Source organism: Thermothielavioides terrestris, chromosome 4 (genome assembly GCF_000226115.1).
Source record: "Thermothielavioides terrestris NRRL 8126 chromosome 4, complete sequence".
Taxonomy (NCBI): domain Eukaryota; kingdom Fungi; phylum Ascomycota; class Sordariomycetes; order Sordariales; family Chaetomiaceae; genus Thermothielavioides; species Thermothielavioides terrestris.
In genome coordinates this window covers 2,259,988-2,282,555 of record NC_016460.1, presented here as the reverse complement: position 1 = coordinate 2,282,555, position 22,568 = coordinate 2,259,988, and the positions used below count along the sequence as shown (strand labels likewise).

The following is a 22,568-nucleotide window of genomic DNA, read 5'->3' as shown; positions in this document are numbered from 1 at the left end:
CTATTGAGGAACTTCGTATAGCTTAGATTGCCGTAGCTCAGACTATAAATACCCCTACAGTAGCTAACGCCCTAGCTCCAACGACTAACGCCGCGGCTCTAGTAGCTTCCTAGACATAGCGGAAGCGCCTCCCTATAGGACAACCCTTCGATAGCAAAAAGGAGCTCTTTGCCGCCTAAAAGGCTATAATAGTATATGTCCTAGTAGTGGACTAGGACTTTATCGAGGGTCCCTGCAACCAATAGGTATTTATTTAGAGGAACCTTAGCTGGGGGGTCTAGGCTAAGGTTGTAGCCTTCTATAAGTTGGAAGGACCTAGCTACAACTATAACTTAGAAGCGTTTCTTAAGTATCTCGCAATAGTCTATATAGACCTCTATAAGTAGGTTATAGCCTTAACGAAGCTAGATATACTTCGTTAAAGAGACAATAAGCCGTTCTCCTCCTTTATTGTTCACTTCGAGGCGAAGCTATCGAAGGCTAGAGGACTTAATTAAAGCGACGAAGTACAATTTATTAAACTATAACGATACCTCTCCTTAAAGTTGAAGTATATCGCGGTAGGATAGAGGGTCCTATAGAACGACTATACTACGGCTATTGTAAAATACTATAAGATCGCTATCGACCTAAAGGCCTTTCGCCTAGAGGAACAATACTAGCGATCCTAAGGTAAGCGACCTAGGCCCAATATAGATATAGAGAAGGATATAGATAGAGATATACCGATAACCGAGATCAATATAACCTACATTGCCCTAGCCTAGGGGGGAGCTAATAGAGGTTATAGAGGAAAGTAGTAGTAGAATAGAGGAAAACGAGGTATAAATATACTATAAGCGAAGTAGGTAAATGACGAAGTATATATAGTGTACCAATAGGCCAAAGCCTATATCCGTTATAAGCGCTAGGGCTACTTTGTAGCTACCTATCCCTTCGCCCTAGCCAAGAGACTAGCTCCTTAAGTCGATATCAATAAGTTGAAGGCCAAAGAATAGGTAAAGAAGGACTCCCTCTCTAAGGAGGAGGAGAGAAAAGAGTAGTCCCTATACAAAGTCTTGTACAAGGGCCAAAAGGACCTAGCTACTTATAGAACGAGTTTATAGAGATTAGAAAGAGAATAGATAAGCCCCCCTTTCTTATCTCTATTTTCCTAAACTCCTCTAGTTTTATAAATATATAAGTAGATAGTAGGTACTAGAGCTATAGAGCTATTAGCGAGAGAGTATATTAAAGGTTAGGGATCGAGTAGGTAAGCCTATCAACTCCTTATACCCTAGGTATTATAGTCAAAGGGGTGTAAATCACAAAGAAAATTATATATATCGCCTACGTTATAATAGACATCGATAGGTAGATTAATACTACTATATTCTATATAGTCCTAGGGCTAACCTATAACGTTATATTAGGGCTCTCCTAGATAAACCACTATAGGATTGTACTAGACCTAGCTAATAGGGTCCTTACCGTCAATTTGTAAAGCGGCCTATAGATACGTAAGTGCTCCTCGTAGTAGAAGGAAACTAATACTACCCTAGTTATAGGCGTAGTGTTTATAGGCATAGCCTATAGAGTATAAAGGAAGAAGTTTAAAGGGGTATAAGACATATTCCTCGTCATTAGTATCTACGAGATAACTACTATACTAGGAGCGGCCGTCTCCTAGCCTAATACCGACCTAGACCCAAAGGTCGCTCTACTAGAGGAGCTATATAACTTCGCCGACCTCTTCGATAAGGAGAAGGCGAATAGCCTACCCCCTTATCAAAAGGAGGCCAACCATTATATCTGTCTTAAGATGGGCTTAGACGAAAAACCTCCTAAGCTCCTATAGGGACCCCTATACAATATACTAAAGGACCACCTCCTAGAGATTTGGAAGTAGGTCGTAGATCTATTGGATAAGGGATAGATCTAGGTAAGCTCTTTATCGGTAGCCGCCCTAGTCCTTCTCGCAAAGAAGCTAGGAGGAGGATAAAGGTTCTATATAGACTATCAAGCCCTAAACAAAATTACTAAGTAGGACTAGTACTCGCTCCCCTTGATCAAGGAGACTCTTCGATCCCTAGCTAGGGCCAAATAGCTTACGAAGCTAGACGTTAGGGCTACATTCTACTATATTCGGATAGCCAAAGAGGACAAGCACCTTATAGCGTTTTATATAAGGTTCAGACTATTTGAATAGCTAGTCTACCCCTTTAGGCTCGTAGATACTTCTATAACATTCTAGAGATATATCAACAACGCCCTTGGTCCAACGCTAAGAGATTATATAACGGTATATCTTAACGACGTCTTAGTGTACTTAAGTAAGAGCCGAAAGGACTATATAAGAAAGGTATATAAGGTCCTCTGAAAACTAAGGGATATAGGCCTCAACCTAGACCTTAAGAAATGTATATTCGTAGTAAAGGAAGTTAAGTATCTAAGGTATATTATAGAGGTAGAGGTCTATATCTATCCTAACCCTAAGAAGATCAAGGCTATTCGTAAGTAGAAGGCGCCCTATAAGGTCTAAGGAGTATAGAGCTTCCTAGGATTCGCCAATTTCTATCGCGACTTTATCCCCAACTTCTCTAAAAAGACGGCCCTACTAATACGCCTCACCTATAAGAATATCCTATTCTACTAAGGCAAAGAGGAATAGAAAGCCTTCGATACGCTTAAGGCTATATTTATATCGGAGCCGATCCTTGTTTAGTAGGACCCTAAGAGGAAGACAATCGTAGAAGTGGACTATTCTAGTATAGCGCTTAGCAAGTACTTATCTTAGTAGGGAAAGGACAAGGTTCTCTACCCTATAGCCTACTATTCTACGAAGCTAAGCCCTATTAAATATAACTATACTATCTATAACAAGGAGCTACTAGCTATCATCTCTTACCTCAAGGCCTAGTCGGCGAAGCTCTAGAGCGTAGTAGCCCCCTTCACTATCCTAACCGACTATAAGAACCTTAAGTACTTCACCTAGCCACGTCCAATCAGTGAACGACAAGCCTAATAGGCGAAGACGCTTTCCCTATTCAACTTCGAGCTAAAGTACTAGCTAGGATCCTAGGCCTCGTGCTCTAATATACTCTCTCGATATAAATAAGACGAGCCTAAGGATAGCTAGCGTATCGCCTAGCTACTCCCTCTAATCAAAGTGTACTAGACTAGTATATAGGAGAAGGCTAGGTTGTCTATAGGAGAGACACTCTTCGAGGACAAGCAGCTCGCTACCCTATAGGATAAGGGCATTGTCGGAGACGAGTACTATACTCACCGGCTCTAAGCCGTTTATAACGAAGCCTAGAAGTTTCTAAAGGAGGCGAATATAGTATAGACCTAGATCATAGACTACTCCCTTAATATATAAAGCACGCTCTAGTTCTATAGCCGTCTCTAGCTTCCTACGTAGGAGCCTCTAACTACTATAATTATCTAGCAAATCTATAACTTAGCTATATTGGGATACCTAAGGCGTAATAGGCTATTTAAAATACTCTAAAGAGATTACTACTAGGACCTTATATCGTCCAACGTAAAGCAGTTCGTTAAGAACTACAATTAGTGCTACTAGAGCAAAATCTTTTAATAGCTACGTCAAAGGCTTTTATAATCTCTACCTATCCCTAATCGCTTCTAGAAGTAGATCTCTATTGACTTTATAACCGACCTCTCTATAAGGGATAAGGGGGCGCCTAGCTACCTTATAGTGATTACCGACCACCTCTCTAAGTATATATAGCTCAAGGCAATATACTCGATAGAAGTGGAAGAGTATACCCTTCGGTTCTATAATATATAGTGGCGCTTCTATAGGTTTCTAACTCAAATTATAACCGACTATAGATCGGACTAGCTAAATAGGTTCTAGACTACACTATATAAGGCGGTAGGGGTAGAGTAGCTCTTGTCGACGTTTTACTATCCCTAGATAGATAGAGGGACAAAGTAGGTTAATTAAAAGGTATAGACGATCCTCTAGATCTTCGTTTCCTTTACGTAGTACGACTAGCCTAAACATCTCCTAGCCTACTAGTTTATACTCAACAATAGAGACTTGTCTATAACTAGAGTAAGTCCGAACTACCTCCTCTATAGGTTCGATATAAGTCTTATACAACTTATTACGATCTTAATGGCGCCTATAGCCTCCTTGGAAGGCTATGTTGCTAGGTTCCTCCGCTATCTAAAGAAGGGAATAGAGTAGACCTAAACGGCTATCGTATATACGTAGTAGCGGCAATAGACGAATATAAACTACTTTCGTTACCTAGCTAAGAGGTTCTAAGTAGAGGATAAGGTATAGCTCTCTCTATATAATATAAAGACAAACCGCCCTAGCAAGAAGTTCAACTAGTTGAATACTAAGTATAAGGTAGTTACAGTGCTGACCTTGCTAATGGTAACGCTCGATATACTAAGCGGTCTATACCCGACCTTCTATATTAACTTAGTTAAGTAAGTGGCTTCCGACCCGCTCTTTTCGTAGAAAGTTATAGATAAGAGACTAGACCTTATATAGGTTATATCGAAGGAGGGTATTCCCTAATAGGAATATAGGGTAAAGGCGATCCTCAAAGCTTAGAATATAAGAGAGAGAGGGAACAACCGCGACGTATACGTCAAGTAGGTAGGTTACAACAAACTAATGTAGAAGCCTTTAGAGAACTTCCTAAAGACTACTATACTTGACAAGTTCGAACGAAAGTAGGGAGATGTACAATACAATGATAGGCCAATATCGAACTAAAGGAGGAAGGGGAAACGTTGTATTCGTATATAGACTACTCTATAAAGACTAGCTACTTAGACAAATACAACTATATAGGTATAGGAAAACTATAATATATCTAAGTCTAATTATCCTCCTAAACCTAGACAAAATAAAACTATATACGAAAAAACAATAGGACGTACTAATAGCATCACTTATTCAAGGTCTATAACAGGACCTACGTCGGTAATCTCTTCTTTATCTTCGAACAAATATACGAGCGGAGCGGGTATACAAAGGGGTAGAGCAACGACGTAAAGGGTCTAAGGCGAAGGCTGTATATATATTTGACGAGTATATAATACGTCCTCCACCAAAGAGGAAAGGCGTCGACTATAATATAGGTTATAGGCAAGGGAACATATATAAAGAGAGTAGCGGGGGCAGGACCCCTAAGGGGTATAGACGAGCGAAAGGGCAGTAAACGCAATAACATAGTCTATAAAACGTAAATTCATCTCTAGAACAGTTGCCTAAGACTATACTATAGTATAAACAGCCTCTACGATACGCTAATTCTCTTACTAAAAGGAATCGAGATGTTACACTATATACTCAACTAGGTAGCTATAATACTATATAGCGAAGTTATCCTAAGGAGCCTAGTATAGAACTAAGGCTCTTCGCCGGCCTAGGGTCGAAGGAGATGAAGGGGGGGCTAGAAACGCATTAGGTACAAAGGCAGAGCGTACTAGAGACCAATACTATAGGGCTATACTAATCGTATTATAGAAGCTATATACGAAAGTACTAAATTATAACGTTAAAATAGTATAATGGGCTAGCTCGGTCTTAGTCTTCTTCTAGGTAGGCTTAGCGATAGCTTGGTTATCGACGTAAAACTTGACTAAGCGTTTTAGACCAATATATAGAGAAGCGTTTATCGCCTAGAGTACTAGATCCTAATAGCACTTAGCATAGGCTTTAGTATATTCTAAGCAACTTTCTCCCTAGCCCTAAATACAATCTACTAAGTTACTATAAAGAAGCTGCTCGATATAATTGAGGTAGACGTCTCCCTCCTCCTCTAAAAGGGCGTTATTCTCATCGTTAAAATCTCCCTCTACAATATAGCTACTAATAGCGCGATAAGAGGAGTTACTACAGTTGTTACAGTTCTGTCTAGGACGTTATCAGCTTCTAGTCTAGGGCCAAAGCGGGCCCGATATAGGGTAACGTATATTGCGATCTTAGTTGTCGTCCCCTCTAAGACGACGTCCCTCGCTACTATTTCCGAAAGAAGCGACTATAGCTAATATTATAGTAAATAAATCTCAGGAATATATTGGAATCGTAAAGAAAATAGGAAGCTACTATAGAGGGCAAAGCGAATAGATAGAATATATATAAGCTATATATATAAAGGAAGCGGCTAGGGGACTAAGTGAACGTAAAGAGGGAAGATTATAAGATAAGTCGGGCGTGAAATAGAAATATAACGAATATAGTTGGTAAAGTGGTCGAACGTATAATGATGACGACGAGGCCGATACAATAGAAGCATAGACGCTAGACGACTATGCAACTTATATAAGAAGAGGCCGACAACGTGTAAAGTGAACGTTCAACGAAGCGAGTAGAAGGCGAGAAAAAACGTAGAGGGCGGAAAATATATATAGGATAGAGGTACAATAAACGAGGAATATACGTAAAGCGGGATAAAGAGAGAAATGTCGATATATAAGTAGGAGGAAGACAAGTCGTAGGAGTAGAGAGAGGGCGTGTACTAGGAACGAGAAAAGAACGTAGAAAGCGAGTTCATATAAAGGGAGGGGTTTTATTAACAACGGGTAGAGGGTCTGTTGTACCCAATTAGTAGGTACGCCTTACGTAATATAGCTACTATAGAAGAGAGCGCAAGGCAAGGAAGAGGCTAATTAGCGTCCTACAAAAGCAAGGTAAACAAATAACCTACGGCTAGGCAATAGGATTATAGGCAGTAGCGCTAAGCCACCTAAATACTGGGTTGGACACCAATGTTCGCTATAATTGACCCTATACTACGCTAGATCCGCGTCTAGCGCTATACTACGTATACCCCAAATTAGCTCCCTATCTAGGAAGGGGGGGGTATATTACGGACTAGGCTATACCTAGGCTAGGTATATAGGGCTACGCCCAGGATCTATAGCGCTTCTATAACGGGCTCGCCACAGGCCTAAGGCGGACCCGCCTCGCGCCCAGAATAACATCGGCCCGAGCCCCCTACACACGAGCCTCTAAAAACTCTGTACACAAGAACCGTAGCCTATACTTCTCCTTTTCTCTCCTTAAGGTAGTTGAATAGAACATCGTACGCTTATCTATAGACGCTATAAGGCTAGCACGTTACAATTATAACGATAAGTATATACCTACTAAGTTCGAAGTAGGAGATACCGTTTACCTACGACTATACAATGGATATTATCTTCTAGAAAAGCCTAAACAAAAGTAGTTACTATAGTAGGTAAAACCATTTAAGATTGTCTATAAAATCGATAGAAACGTCTATAAGCTTAACTTCCTAGCTAGTTAGAAAGTCTATCCTATAGTTTTAGTTTTCTAGTTATAGAAACCGGATTAAGGGAAAGACCCCTTTAGCTATAATATAGAACCCCCTAGCCCTATAATCGTTAATAGAGACAAGTATTAGAAAGTCGAGAGAATTATATAATAATATATTATTTAGAGGAACTAAAGACCTAAGGTTAAGTATTTAGTACAATAGAAAGGATTTATCGCTAAGGACGACTAGTAGATCTTATATATCTAGCTTGTTGATAGTACTAGGGAACTTGTTAAGGAGTATAAAAAGGTGTACCCTATCGACTAGGAGAAGGAACACTATAATAAGGGTATCGCTATTAAGGAATAGGAGAAAGTGAAGGAGATTCTTTGATTCTAGAACCAAGTTGTCGTTGAGCTACTATAGAGGAAGGGTAGCGACCATTGATAGCTATACTATTATTGACTTTCTCTTTCCTTCTTTCCTATTTCCCTCTCTTCTTTTTATTTGTTTATACTTTCCTTATTAGAATACGTTCGCTTTAGTATATCTATTACAGCTATACCGCTATTAGACGTATAAGCGTTGTCCTCTATCTTATAGATCTCTTGGTTTTTCTTCTTCTTACCTTTTATTTAGATATTACTAACGCTTTTAGTTATAAAACTATAGTTATTTAGTTCGTTAAGTACTTTACTTATTCTAGTTTTCCTATATATAGATTCGCTACTAATCTTAACTAGCAAATAGTTAGAGAAAGCTATTCTATTGCTATAAAGGTATAGGGCTTTGAGCCTCGAAGGTACAATGTTCTATTCTCTAGCTATTGCTAGATAGTAATATTGTTCATTGGCTATAGGTATTGCGCTATTGTTTTTATTTACTTCTAGAATAGCCTAATGTAGGCTACTACAATTTCCTTTCTCTTTATATATTAACTTTAATGTATCTATCTTCTTTAACAATTCTTTATTATAATTATTTATATTCGCTATACGATCGATCGTTAAACCTTCTTATTACTAAGCTATATATATTTATACGAGCTACCGTTAGTCGGTATACGCTTACGCTATATTTATAACTCGAAACAATTCACTATACGTTCTTATAGTGTCTACGTTACCGATAGAGGCGACTATATAGTCAATTCTCTTAGTTCGCTAACGTTATTGAGTAGCGAAGTGTTCGAGTACGATTATATGGACATTATAGAGGAAGATACTCAACTAGCCTTCGTCGCTTATAAGATACCTCCCTATATAAGAAAGACGTCTACTAAAGGCTATACTACCAATACCTAGAAGAGGGAGAGTGCCTAACTTATAGCTAAGTAAGTAGGAGGAGCAAAGGAAATCGATAGTACATCTAGCGTTCCTTTATATACCTTAGAAGCTTCTATATTCTACCGAGCTATCACTAAAGACGTTGCTACTAGAACCATTTATAATAACAAAATAATAGCTACTAAAGAAGCTAATATAGTTAAAGTAATCTAAAATAGCTTAGAGACTACTTATAAAGAGTAGTAGTAGAACGTTACTATAGACTCTATCGTAGTGTCTAACAATGAATAGGAAGTCTATAAGGACTACAACGAAGTGCTAGATAGCGACGTTGTATAAGAGTACTTAGGAACTTTCTTAACTTATAAGTATATAGAAGGGGAGTAGCCTTTGCAATATACGCTAAGGATTAAATATCTAGAAACTAGCAATGTTATCTCTATTAGCGTATAGCGTTAGAAAGTCTAGTAAGCTCTGTATATCGCGTTAGAAGACAAGGCTACTATAATTGACGACGACCTAAACGTCTTCGACGACGATAGTGCCGATTACACTAGTAATAAAGAGGATATAGCGACTAAACTGTACTATATCCTAGAGCTTTAAGAAACCTATATATTATATAGGTACTCTTAGTGCTTAACTAAAGCTATAAACAAGTATATTACTACTATAAGCAAAGCGCTTACTTATATATATATAGATTTTAGTTATAATGACGAGTATATAGCTAAGCTAGCGATGTAATTCACTAGGTTTCACTGTATAGTCCTAAAGAAGAATTTCGGTAATAAGCTTACTAGCTTTATATACAACCTATATATCTAGAGGATTAAAGGTATAATTAAAAGAGCCTTTAAAGAGTTCTAAGAGATAGGTATAGTTATAGCGAGCTATATATCGATAGCGATTAAAATCCTTATATTACATTATATTTTACCTAAGGGTAAAGGCAATCCTTCTATAAATATAATACTAGTAGAGCTTAGGCTTGCCTATTACAACAACGTTAGAGCTATAGACGTAGCGAACAATGCTAGCTATATAGTTACTATGAACGATAACGCTATTAAATCTCTATAAACGAATATAAAAGCAGTATAAATGCTAACTAAGGATCTACTCTAATTCGCCTAGAAGTACTAAGTCTATATTAAGGAAGTTGAAAAAACTATAGTAGAATTAGTAAAGCTTATTAGTATATTAGAAGTAAATAGCAAAGCTAATAACCTAGATCTTAGTAGTCTTACCTTCTAGGGTAACCTTAATAATATATACTATCATTGGATAGTAAAGATTAGCGATTTATAGCTAATATACAATAAGACTATAATGGATCTCCGTTATAAGAACAACGCCCTTCTAAAGAAGATCGACCTCGCTATCTAAACAATAGTAAACCTATACGATAGTATCTATATAGGATTGGCATAGCGTATATAGGACGTTGAGCGCTATTTAGCAGCTATCGAGTCTTAAACTACTACGATAGATTTATCTACTATAAAGATAGATATTACAAAGTAGGCTACTATAGCTATCTAAACCGTTGGACGCTAAGAGGTAGCGTCTAAGGTCAGCTATACTATAATCGTAACAACTATATACTCTACTAAGACTATATAGCTACTTACTTAGAGAACGTCTATTAAGGCATCTATCGCTAAAGCTACGTCGCTAATTATACTAACAACGTTAGCTAAAACACTATAAAGCTAGTGCAATGAAAGTACCTATTCAACGTTAGGAGCTAAAATAGCCAAAGTTATAGCTACTAAGTGCTAATATAAAGTAACTATTGACAACAAGGTATAGGAAACGCTAATATATCCTTCTAAGAAGCTTAAGAAGACGCCTACTTCTATTGAACGTAAGGCGGCAACAAAGGCATTTAAGGTCGGAAGAGACGACCCTTATACTAGTAATAGTATAGTCGATCTCGATAAGTAGAACAAATAAATGAATATATTGTAATAGAGGACTTTGCTATAGGACGAGATAACAGATATAAAACCTATATAGGGTATAATATAGATTAGTTTCCTTTCTTTTTATACGCTCCTTTATCCTATATTAAGTTCTATAATAATAGCGAGGACGTTATCTTTTCTTCTTGTCCCTAGGCACTTATTATACGTAATTGTAGCAAGGGCACCTATAACCGTACTACAGTTAGGGGTAACGAGCGTTCCTTTAAAAGGGGAACCTCGCCTATAACCCCTTCGTAGAATAGTAGACTACATCAATATACTTTTGTAATATATACTAGTGTTTAGGAGTACCGCCTTATTAGCTAACGAGGCTGAGAGGCATTGATCTTTCTTACCCTTACACGTTTACCGCTAGATAGTCACTAAGCACTATCTGCGTATAACAATTAACGATCTACAACTAGTATATGATAAGACTATAATAGATCTCTATTATAAGAACAACGCCTTTCTAGAGAAGATTGACTTTACTACCTAAACGATAGTGAACTTATATAATAATATCTATATAGGACTAGTATAGTGTATATAGGATATTAAATGCTGCTTAGTAGCTATTGAGACCTAAGCTATTGTAATAGACTTACCTACTACAAAGGCAATTGTTATAAAATAAGCTAGAACATCTATTTAGACTACTAGCTACTATAAAGCAGTACTTAAGATCGTTTATACTACAACTACGACTATAGTATATACCGTTAAAGCTATATAGCCGCCTATATAGAAGACGCTAAGCAAGACACCTATAGCTAAAGCTACGCTATCGGTTATACTAACGACGTTAGCTAAGACGTTATAAAGTTAGTGTAACGATAGTATCTAATCGACGTCGAGAGCTAAAACTATTGAGGTCATTGGTAGTAAACGCTAGAGAAAAGTAACAATCGACAACAAAGCGTAGAAGACGCTAATATATCCTTCTAAGAAAGTTAAGAAGACACTTATATTCGCTAAACGTAGAGTAGCTATAAAGACGTCGAAGGTAGTTAGAGACAATCTATACGCTAGCGATAGTACTATCGACCTAGATAAGTAGAACAAATAAATAGGCAAATCGTAATAGAGGACCTTACTATAGAACAATATAACGAATATAACAAATATTATAGGGTATAATATAGATTAGTTTCTTTCTTTTCTATATACTCCTTTATTATATATTTAGTTCTATAATAATGGCGAGGACGCTATCTTTTTCTTCTTATCCCTAGGCACTTGTTATATGCAACTGTGGCAAGGGCACTTATAACTGCACTATAGTCAAAGGTAACGAGTATTCCCTAAAAAAAAAAAAGAGAACCTTATCTAGAACCCCTTTATAGGAAGATAGACTATATTAATATACTTTTGTAATATATACTAGTGTTTAGGAGTGCTGCTTTATTAGCTAACGAGGCTGAGAGGCATTGATCTTTCTCACCTTTATACGTTTACCGCTAGATAGTCACCGAGCACTATCTGCGTGTAACAGGCTAGCACACAGAGTGCAGGATGTGGCCAGCACACAGAGTGCAGGATGTGGCTAGCACACACAGAGTGCGTAGGATGCGGCTGGCACATATAGAGTGTAGGATGCGGCCGGCACAGAGAGTGCGCAGGATGCGGCCGGTATAGAGAGTGCGTAGGATGCAGCCAGTATATAGAGTAGAGATCCAACGGCAAAGGCAATGATCAGTAGTGCAATGGTACGTAAGTCAGCTATGTAAGTGAGAGGTCATCAGTTCAAATCTATGTAGTGGCCCAACTTTTTTAGACCTCTAAGCCGTAGTGTAAGCCGTAGTGTAAGCCGTAGTGTAAGCCGTAGTGTAAGCCGTAGTGTAAGCCGTAGTATAAGCCGTAGTGTAAGCCGTAGTGTAAGCCGTAGTATAAGCCGTAGTGTAAGTTACACTGTAAATTACACTGTAAGTTACATTGTAAAGAAAGAAAAAAGTTAAAATATTTATATTTTTACCTATATATAAAAATTTTTTAAGATTATCTTCTAGCTTAGAGACTATTTTTATTGAAAGATTGATTTACTTTAAAAGTTATACTTTGAAGAAAAATAGTCCTATTGCTAAAGGACCATTTTGGTTAGAAAAGCATTTTGGGTATAAGTCAATCGTACGAGGGTCTTGGAGCGAAGACATCTTGGCTCTGTAAAATGGTAGTGGAGACGATGTCGGCTACCCCCCTCTGCGCGCTAAGGTACGGTATCACGCCCAGAAGTTCCATACACTGCGAGAGTTACCTTAGCGCGCTGGGGGGGGGTGCCAAAATGATCACCACTTGGGTTTTACCGCTATAAGATGGTCTCCTTACTATATAAGCATTTAGCTTTGTTAAAACGATCCTAGTAATTGTCATAGAATTAAAACTGTGAAATCCTCTAAGTTCAATTCTAACCGGTTATTCTGTTATTGATAAAACGGTTACTATGAGTATATTGGATTGAATGTATCGTAAGCCTATAGGAGGATATCAAGGTTAAGCCTTCCTCCTATACCGAAGACGATTTTTCTAGAAAACCATTTTCCCTACATGTAGGTCCTGGGCATCCGATTGCCTGTGCGCAGGTCCCGAGCATTCAATTGCCTACGCGTAGATCCCAGGGATCCGATTGCCTGCGCGTAGGTCCCGGGCAGGTCTCGAGCATCTAATTGCCTTCGCGCGGGTCCTGAGCATCCAATTGTTGGCATCCAATTGCCTACGCGCAGGTCCCGGGCATCCGATTGCCTACGCGCGGGTCCCGAGCATCCGATTGCCTATGCGCGGGTCCCAAGCATCCGATTGCCTGCGCGTGGGTCCCGGGCATCCGATTGCCTATACGCGAGTCCTAGGCATCCGATTGCCTACACATAGGTCCCAAGCATATATTGCCTTCGCGTACTAGCTATATAAATAATGTAGCTCGCTATAACGTACTAGCCTTATAGCGTCTACAAATAAGCGTACAATGTTCTATTCAACTACCTTAAGGAGAGAAAAGGAGAAGTACAGGCTATAGTTCTCGTACACAGAGTTTTCAGGGGCTTGTATATAGGGGGCTTGGGCCGATATTATTCTAAGCGCGAGGCGGGTCCGCCTCGGGCCTATAGCGAGCCTATTATAAGAGCGCTATAGATCCTAGGCGTAGCCCTATATACCTAGCCTAGGTATAGCCTAGTCCGTAATATACCCCCCCCTTCCTAGATAGGGAGCTGATTTAGGGTATACGTAGTATAGCGCTAGGCGTAGATCTAGCGTAGCGTAGGGTCAATTATAGCGAACACCAATATCCAACCTAGTGTTTAAGTAGCTTAGCGCTACTACCTATAATCCTATTACCTAGCTACAGGTTGTTTGTTTACCTCGCTTTTATAAGACGCTAATTAGCCCCTTCTTCGCCCTATACTCTCCTCCGTAGTAGCTATATCGTATAAAATATACCCGCTAATCAAGTACGACAAACCCTCTACCCGTTGCTAATAAAACCCCTCCCCTTATACGAACTTGCTCCCTACATTCTCTTCTTGTTCCTAGTACGCGCCCTCTCCCTACTCCTACGACTTATCTTCCTCCTACTTATATATCGACATTTCTCTCTTTATCCTACTTCGTATATATTCCTTGTTTATTATACCTCTATCCTATATATATCTTCTGCCTTTTACGTTTTTTCTCGCCTTCTACTCGCTCTATTGAACGTTCACCTTATACATTGTTGGCCTCTTCTTATATAAGCTATATAATCGTCCAACGTCTATACTCCTATTGTATCGACCCTATCGTCGTCATTATACGTCTAACCACTTTACTAACTATATCTGCTATATTTCTATTTCGCGCCCGACTTATCCTATAATCCTCCCTCTTCGCGCTCATTTAGTCCCCTAGCCGCCTTCTCTATATATATAGCTTATATATATTCTATCTACTCGCTTCGCCCTCTATAGTAGCTTCCTATTTCCCTTACGATTTCGACACGTTCCTAAGACTTACCTACTATAATGTCGGCTATAGTTGCTTCTCTTAGAAATAGTAGCAAAGGACATCGTCCTAGAGGGGACGACAACTAAGATCGTAATATACGTTACCCTATATTAGGCCTACTCTAGCCCTAGACTAGAAGCTAACAACGTCCTAGACAGAACTACAACAACTATAGTAACTCCTCTCGTTATACTATTAGTAGCTACATTATAGAGGGAGATTCTAACAATAAGGATAATGCCCTCCTAGAGGAGGAGGGAAACGTCTACCTCAATTGTATTAAGTAGCTTCTTTATAGTAACTTAGTAGATTATATTCGAGGCTAAGGAGAAAGCTACTTAGAATATACTAAAGCCTATACTAAATGCCATTAAAATCTAGTACTCTAGGCGACAAACGCCTCTCTATACACTAGTCTAAAACGCTTAGTCAAGTTTTACACTAACAACTAAGCTATCGCTAAGCCCGCCTAGAAGAAGACCGAGACTAAGCTAGCTCATCGTACTATCTTAACGCCACAATTTAGCACTTTCGTATATAGCTTCTATAACGTAATTGGTACAACCCTACAATATCGGTCTCTAGTATACTCTACCTTCGTACTCGATATACTTCTAGCCCCCCCTTTATCTCCTTTGACCCTAGGCTAGCGAGGAGCCCTAGTTCTATACCAAGCTCCTTAGGACAACCTCGCTATACAGCATTATAGCCGCCTAGTTAAGTATATAGTACAACATCTCGATTCCTCCTAGCGAAAGAATTAGTGTATTATAGAGGCTATTTACACTATAGTACAATCTTAGGTAACCGTCCTAGAGACGAATTCACGCCTCGTAGACTATATTATCGCGCTTACTGCCCCCTCGCCTATTCGTACCCCTCGAAGGTCCCGCCCCCGCCACTCTCCCTATACACGTTCCCCCACCTATAACCTATACTATAGTCGACGCCCTTCCTCTCTAATAGAGGACATACTATATACCTATCAAATATATATATAGCCCCCGCCTTAGACCCCTTACGTCGCTACTCCACCCCTTTGTACACCTGCTCCGCTTATATACCTATTTAAAAATAAAGAAGAGATTACCAATATAGGTCCTATTATAGACCCTAAATAAGTAACGCTGTTAGTACGTCCTATTGTTTTTTCGTATATAGTTCCGTTCTATCTAGATTTAAGAAGATAACTAGACTTAGGCGTATCGTAGTTTTCCTATACCTATATAGTTGTATTTATCTAAGTAGCTAGTCTTTATAGGGTAGTCTATATACGAATACAACGTTTCCCCTTCCTCCTTTAGTTCAATACTAGCCTATCATTGTATTGTACGTCTCTCTACTCCTATTCGAATTCGTCAAGTGTAGTAGTCTCTAGAAAGTTCTCTAAAGGCTCCTATATTGGTTTATTATAACCTACCTACTTAATGTATACGTCGTAGTTGTTCCCTCTCCTTCTTACGTTCTAAGCTTTAAGGATCGCCTCTACCCTATATTCCTATTAGGGAATACCCTCCTCCGATATAACCTATATAGGGTCCAATCTCTTATCTATAACTTTCTACAAAGGGAATAGGTCGAAAGCCATTCGCTTAACTAAGTCAATATAGAAGGTTAGGTATAAACCGCTTAGTACGTCGAGCATTATTGTTAGCAAAGTCGATACCACGACTACCTTATATTTAGCATTTAGCTAGTCGAGCTTTTTACTAGGGCGGTTCGTCTTTATATTATATAGAAAGAGCTATACCTCGTCCTCTACCTAGAACCTCTTAGCTAGGCAATAGGAGCGGTTTATATTCGCCTACTACTACTACTATATATATACGATAGCCACTTAGGTCTACTCTATTCCCTCCTTTAGATAGCGAAGAAACCTAGTAGTATAGCCTTCTAAGGAGGCTATAGACGTCGTCGAGATCGTAATAAGTTATATAAGACTTATATCGAACCTATAGAGAAGGTAGTTCGGACTTACTCTAGTTATAGACAAATCCCTATTATTAAGTGTAAACTAATAGGCTAGGAGATATTTAGGCTAGTCGTACTATATAAAAGAAACGAAGATTCAAAGGATCGCCTATACCTCTTAATTAACCTACTCTGTCCCTCTATCCGTCTAGGGATAGTAAGACGTCGATAGGAGCTACTCTACCCCCACCGCCTTATATAGTATAGTCTAGAACCTACTTAGCTAGTCCGACCTATAGTCGGTTATAATTTAAGTTAGGAACCTATAGAAGCGCTACTATACATTATAGAACCGAAGGGTATACTCTTCTACTCCTATCAAGTATATTGCCTCGAGCTATATATACTTAGAGAGGTAGTTGATGATCACTATAAGGTAGCTAGGCGCCCCCTTATCCCTTATAGGGAAGTCGGTTATAAAGTCAATGGAGATTTGCTTCCAAAAGCGATCAGAGATAGGCAAAGGTTGCAAGAGCCCTTGATACAACTGTCGAGAGATCTTGCTCCGACGGCACTGATTACAGTTCCTAACAAACCGCTTTACGTTGGACGATATAAGGTCCTAGTAGTAATCTCTCTAGAGTATTTTAAATAGCCTATTACGCTTTAGATATCCCGATATAGCTAAGTTATAGATCTGCTAGATAATCGTAGTGGTTAGAGGCTCCTATATAGGGAGCTAGAGATAGCTATAGAACTAGAGTGCGCCTTGCGTATTAAGGGAGTAGTCTATGATCTAGGTCTATACTACGTTTGTCTCCTTTAGAAACTTCCAAACTCCGTTGTAAACGGCTTAGAGTTAGTAAATGTAGTGCTTATCTCCGACAACGCCCTTATCCTATAGGGTAGCGAGCTACTTGTCCTCAAAGAGTATCTCTCCTATAGGTAACCTAGCCTCCTTCTATATACTAGTCTAGTATACTTTAATTAGAGGGAGTAGCTAAGCGATATACTAGCTATCCTTAGGCTCGTCTTATTTACACCAAAAGAGTATATTAGGGCGCGAGGCCTAGGATCTTAGCTAGTACTTTAGCTCGAAGTTGAATAAAGAGAGCGTCTCCGCCTATTAGGCCTATCGTTCATTGATTGGACGTAGCTAGGTAAAGTACTTAAGGTTCTTATAGTTAGTTAGGATAGTAAAGGGGGCTACTATACTCCGGAGCTCCGTCAACTAGGCCTTAAGGCAAAAGATAATAGCTAGTAGCTCCTTATTGTAGATAGTATAATTACGTTTAGTAGGGCTTAGCTTTATAGAGTAGTAGGCTATAGGGTAGAGAATCCTATCCTCTCCCTGCTAAGACAAATATTTGCTAAGCGCTATATTAGAATAGTCCACTTCTACGACTATCTCCCTCTTAAGGTCCTACTAGGCGAGGATCGGCTCTAATATAAACGTAGCTTTAAGTATATCGAAGGCTTCCTATTCCTCTTTGCCCTAGTGGAATAGGATATTCTTATAGGTAAGGTGTGTCAATAGGGCTACCTTTTCGGAGAAGTTAGAGATAAAGTTGCAATAGAAATTAGCGAATCCTAGGAAGCTCTATACTCCTTAGACCTTGTAGGGCGCCTCCTACTCACAAATAGCCTTGATCTTCTCAAGGTTAGGATAGATATAGACCCTTGCCTCTACGATATACCTTAGATACTTAACTTCCTTTACCACGAATATATATTTCTTAAGGTCTAGGTTGAGGCCTATGTCCCTTAGTCTTCGGAGAACCTTATATACCTTTTTTATATAGTCCTTTTAGCTCTTGCTCGAATATACTAAGACGTTGTTAAGATATACCGTTATATAATCTCCTAGCGTTAGACCAAGAGCGTTGTTGATATATCTCTAGAACGTCGTAGAAGTACCTATAAGCCTAAAGGGGTAGACTAGCTACTCGAATAGTCCAAACCTTATATAAAACGCTATAAGGTGCTTATCCCCTTTGGCTATCCGGATATAGTAGAACGTAGCTCTAACGTCCAACTTCGTAAGCTATTTAGCCTTAGCTAGGGACCAAAGAGTCTCCTTAATTAGGGGGAGTAGGTATTGGTCCTGCTTAGTGATTTTGTTTAAGGCTCGGTAGTCTATATAAAACCTCTATCCTCCTCCTAGCTTCTTTATAAGAAGGACTAGGGTAGTTGCCGATAAGGAGCTTACCTAGATCTATCCCTTATCCAATAGGTCTACGACCTACTTCCAAATCTCTAGGAGATAGTCCCTTGGTATATTGTATAGGGGTCCCTATAAAAGCTTAAGAGGTTTTCCATCTAGGCCTATCTTAAGACGGATATAATAGTCGGCCTCCCCCTAATAAAGGGGTAGGCCGTTCACCTTCTCCTTGTCGAAGAGGTCGGCGAAGTTATATAGCTCCTCTAGTAGAGCGACCTTCGGGTCTAGGTCGATATTGGGCTAGGAGATGGCTACTCCTAGTATAGTAGTCATCTTGCGAATACTAGTGACGAGGAACATGTCTTATACCCCTTTAGACTTCTTCCTTTATACTCTATAGGCTATACCTATAAACATTACGCCTATAACTAGGGTAGTATTGGTTTCCTTCCGCTATAAAGAGTACTTATATACTTATAGGCTACCTTATAAATTAATGGTAAAGACCCTGTTGGCCAAGTCTAGTACAATCCTACAGTAGTTTATCTAGAGGAGCTCTAATATAACGTTGTAGGCTAGCCCTAGGACTATATAGAATATAGTAGTACTAATCTACCTATTGATATCTATTGTAATATAGGCGATATATATAATTTTCTTTGTAATTTACACCCCTTTGACTATAATACCTAGGGTACAAAGAGTCGGCAAGCTTATCTACTCGATCCTTAACCTCTAATATACTCTCTCGCTAATAGCTCTATAGCTCTAGCACCTACTATCTACTTATATATTTATAAAACTAGAGGAGTTTAGAAAAACAAAGATAAGAAAGAGGGGCTTATCTATTCTCTCTCTAATCTCTATAAACTCATTCTATAAACAGCTAGGTCCTTTTAGCCCCTATACAAGACTTTGTATAGGGGCTACTCTTTTCCCTCCTCCTTCTTAGAGGGGGAGTCCTCCTTTACCTATTCCTTGGCCTCTAACTTATTGATATCGACTTAAAGAGCTAGTCTCTTAGCTAAGGCGAAAGGACAAGTAGCTACAAAGTGGCCCTAGCGCTTACAATAGATATAGGCTTCGGCCTATTAGCGCGCTATATATACTTTGTTACTTATCTACTTCGCCTATAGCACGTTTATACCTTATTTTCCTTTGTTCCGCTACTACTTTCCTCTACAACCTCTATTAGCTCCCCCTTAGACTAAGGCAATATAGGTTATATTAATCCTAGTCATCAATATATCTCTATCTATATCCTTCTCTACGTTTACATTGGGCCTAGGTCGCTTACCTTAGGACTACTAATGTCGTTTTTCTAAACGAAGGGCCTCTAGGTCGATAACGATCTCGCAATACTTTACAATAGCTATAGCGTAGTCGTTCTATAGGACCCCCTGTCCTATTGTAATATACTTCAACTTCGAAGAGAGGTATCGTTGTAGTCTAATAAGTTATACCTCGTCGCTCTAATTAAGTCCTCCAACCTTCGATAGCTTCGCCTTAAAGCGAATAATAAAGAAGAAGAATAGTTCGTTATCTCTTTAGTAGAGTATATCTAGCTCCGTCAAGGCTATAACCTACTTATAGGGGTCTACGTAGACTATTATAAGATACTTAAGAAACGTTCCTAAATCGTAGTTGTAGCTAGGTCCTCCCAACTTATAGAAGGCTATAACCTTAGCCTAGACCCCCCAACTAAGGTTCCCCTAAATAAATATCTACTAGTCGCGGGGACCTCTAATAAAGTCCTAGTCCACTACTAGGATATACGCTATCGTAGCCTTCTAGGCAGTAAAGAGCTCCTTTTTACCGTCGAAGGGTTGTCCTATAGGGAGGCGCTTCCGCTATATCTAGGGAGCTACTAGAGCCACGGCGTTAGTCGTCGGAGCTAGGGCGTTGGCCACCGTAGGGGCATTCATAGTCTAAGCTATAGCAATCTAGGCTACGCGAAGTTCTTCAATAGTTATATTCTATTGTACAATTGTTTCCTATAAGAGCTAGAAGTGTTTACGGACCCAATCTAGGTCTAGGACCTACAGGACGCCTAGGTTGTTTATAGTAACGTCTGGTCTACTCGGTACTAGCGTCGAAACGCTTAGCGTACTACTCTCGTCTACGTTTAAAAGCAATAGCTACTCTATCTACTAAAGGTAGTTGAACTGTAATGTGCTGGCCTTATAGCGTCTACAGATAAGTGTACGATGTTCTATTCAACTACCTTAAGGAGAGAAAAGGAGAAGTATAGGCTACGGTTCTCACGTACGGAGTTTTCAGGGGCTTGTGTATAGGGGGCTTAGGCCGATGTTATTCTAAGTGCGAGGCGGGTCCGCCTCGGGCCTATGGCGGGCCCGTCATAGGAGCGCTGTGGATCCTGGGCGTAGCCCCATATACCTAGCCCGGGTATAGCCCGGTCCGTAACACTCGCTCAGAGAATTCGAATTGTAGAGTGACGTAGAATAACATAGTGGTCTAGCCGTAAGCTTGTAAATTGTAGAGATCTTGAGTTCAAATCCTAGATAGAGTCCTGCTTTTTCAATTAAAATAAGGTAGAGGTAGTAGATAACTGTAAAAAAAAAAAAAAAGAAAAAAAAGAAAAAAAAAAGAAAAAGAAAAAAATAGAAATAATATTTCTTTTTCTATCTATATAGACAACTATCTAAGATTATCTTCCTAATATAAGACCTTCTTTAATTTAAAATATTTCTTTATTAAAAGAATCTTATCTACTAAAGAATAAGTTTAATATAGGATTTTTTTATCTTTTAAGATTTTCTTAAAATTAAAATAATCTTATTAGTTAAAGAATATTTTAAAAATAAGATTTTCTTACTCTTTAAATATCTCTTTAAATTAAAATAGTCCTAGTGGTTAAAGAATATTTTTATTTGAAAATATTTTAGCTTCTAAAATATATATGAGCTTGGTTTCTAGCAAAACATTTTGATACTCCAAAATGGTCACCAAGATCATTTTGGCACCCCCCCCTGCCGCGCCTAGGTAACTGATAGAGGTACCTTATGGAAGTAACGGGCTAGCCGATCAGAGCCAATCGTGGCTCCTGTCCCACCCGCCAATCGGCGGCTCCGCCACCACGCTTGCTCGACCGTTCGACATCGGCAAAGTCGGTGAAAATGTCGGTTACGTCGCCTACGTCGGCTAGATGGCCGATGATGGCCCTTGCGGGGGTTGAGAGACGCGAGAGCGTCTTAGTGTACTTCATGCTACAATACACTATGTCAGCAAGAAGGTCGGCACCGCCGCTTCTTTGCATCAGCCACGCCCAGGCCCGGCTATGTGCCGCTCGGACACACGTGGTCCCTCCTGTTTGATACTGGTAGCTGGCCGGTCGGTCGATCCTCCTCTTGCAAGGCAGGCACATTCCCGACGCAGCGGAATCCGTATATGAAACGAGCGCAGACCACAAACACCATATACTCTCCCTCGCTGCGTTGTTGCCTGCAGGCTTCGAGCTCCAGATTCTAAATGTCGCCCTGTTCATCTCGAAGGCGAAACTGCCATGATTGGTCCACTCGGATTTGCAACTGCTGCGATCAAGGTGGTCAGATTCATCAACCAACTCGAAGGATACCGTGAGCATATTCTTCCAATACCATAACCGCTTCTCTTCCTTCGAATTCGACCCTCGTGAACTCCGGAGAGCGCTCTGAAGGCGTGATTCCCGGGCAGTGGAGAGATGCTGTCGAGTTGATATCGAGTCGTGGCTCTCTCTTGCTGAGAGCCGGTGGAGCAAACGATAGTGATTAGAGACTGCCAGGACTCGAATCACAGACGTAAGGTAGATATCCATGTACAATCCATGAGCAAGCGATACCCGGATGATCTACATAGGGCTGGACAGAACAGCAATCGTGATCACAGCGTAACGCTAGCGTGAATCTGCATCGAAGTCACCCAGGGGTTCACGGGGGGCCAATGAACTCGACAGCAGGGTAACGGACGGACCGAGGTAGTGTACCTGAACCAGCCCCAATGGACTGGAGCAGAA

General features: G+C 39.7%; 1 protein-coding gene across 1 annotated transcript; it reads left to right on the top strand.

Annotated features, from left to right (window-relative positions):
• Positions 1 to 2,263: 2,263 nt before the first annotated feature.
• On the top strand, positions 2,264 to 2,500 carry THITE_2053310 (uncharacterized protein; the record flags this gene model as incomplete). Its single annotated transcript, XM_003655456.1, has 2 exons — positions 2,264 to 2,350; positions 2,396 to 2,500. Coding segments are annotated over 2 exons (192 nt in total), but the record flags the coding sequence as incomplete, so codon positions are not given.
• Between the last annotated feature and the right edge of the window lie 20,068 nt (positions 2,501 to 22,568).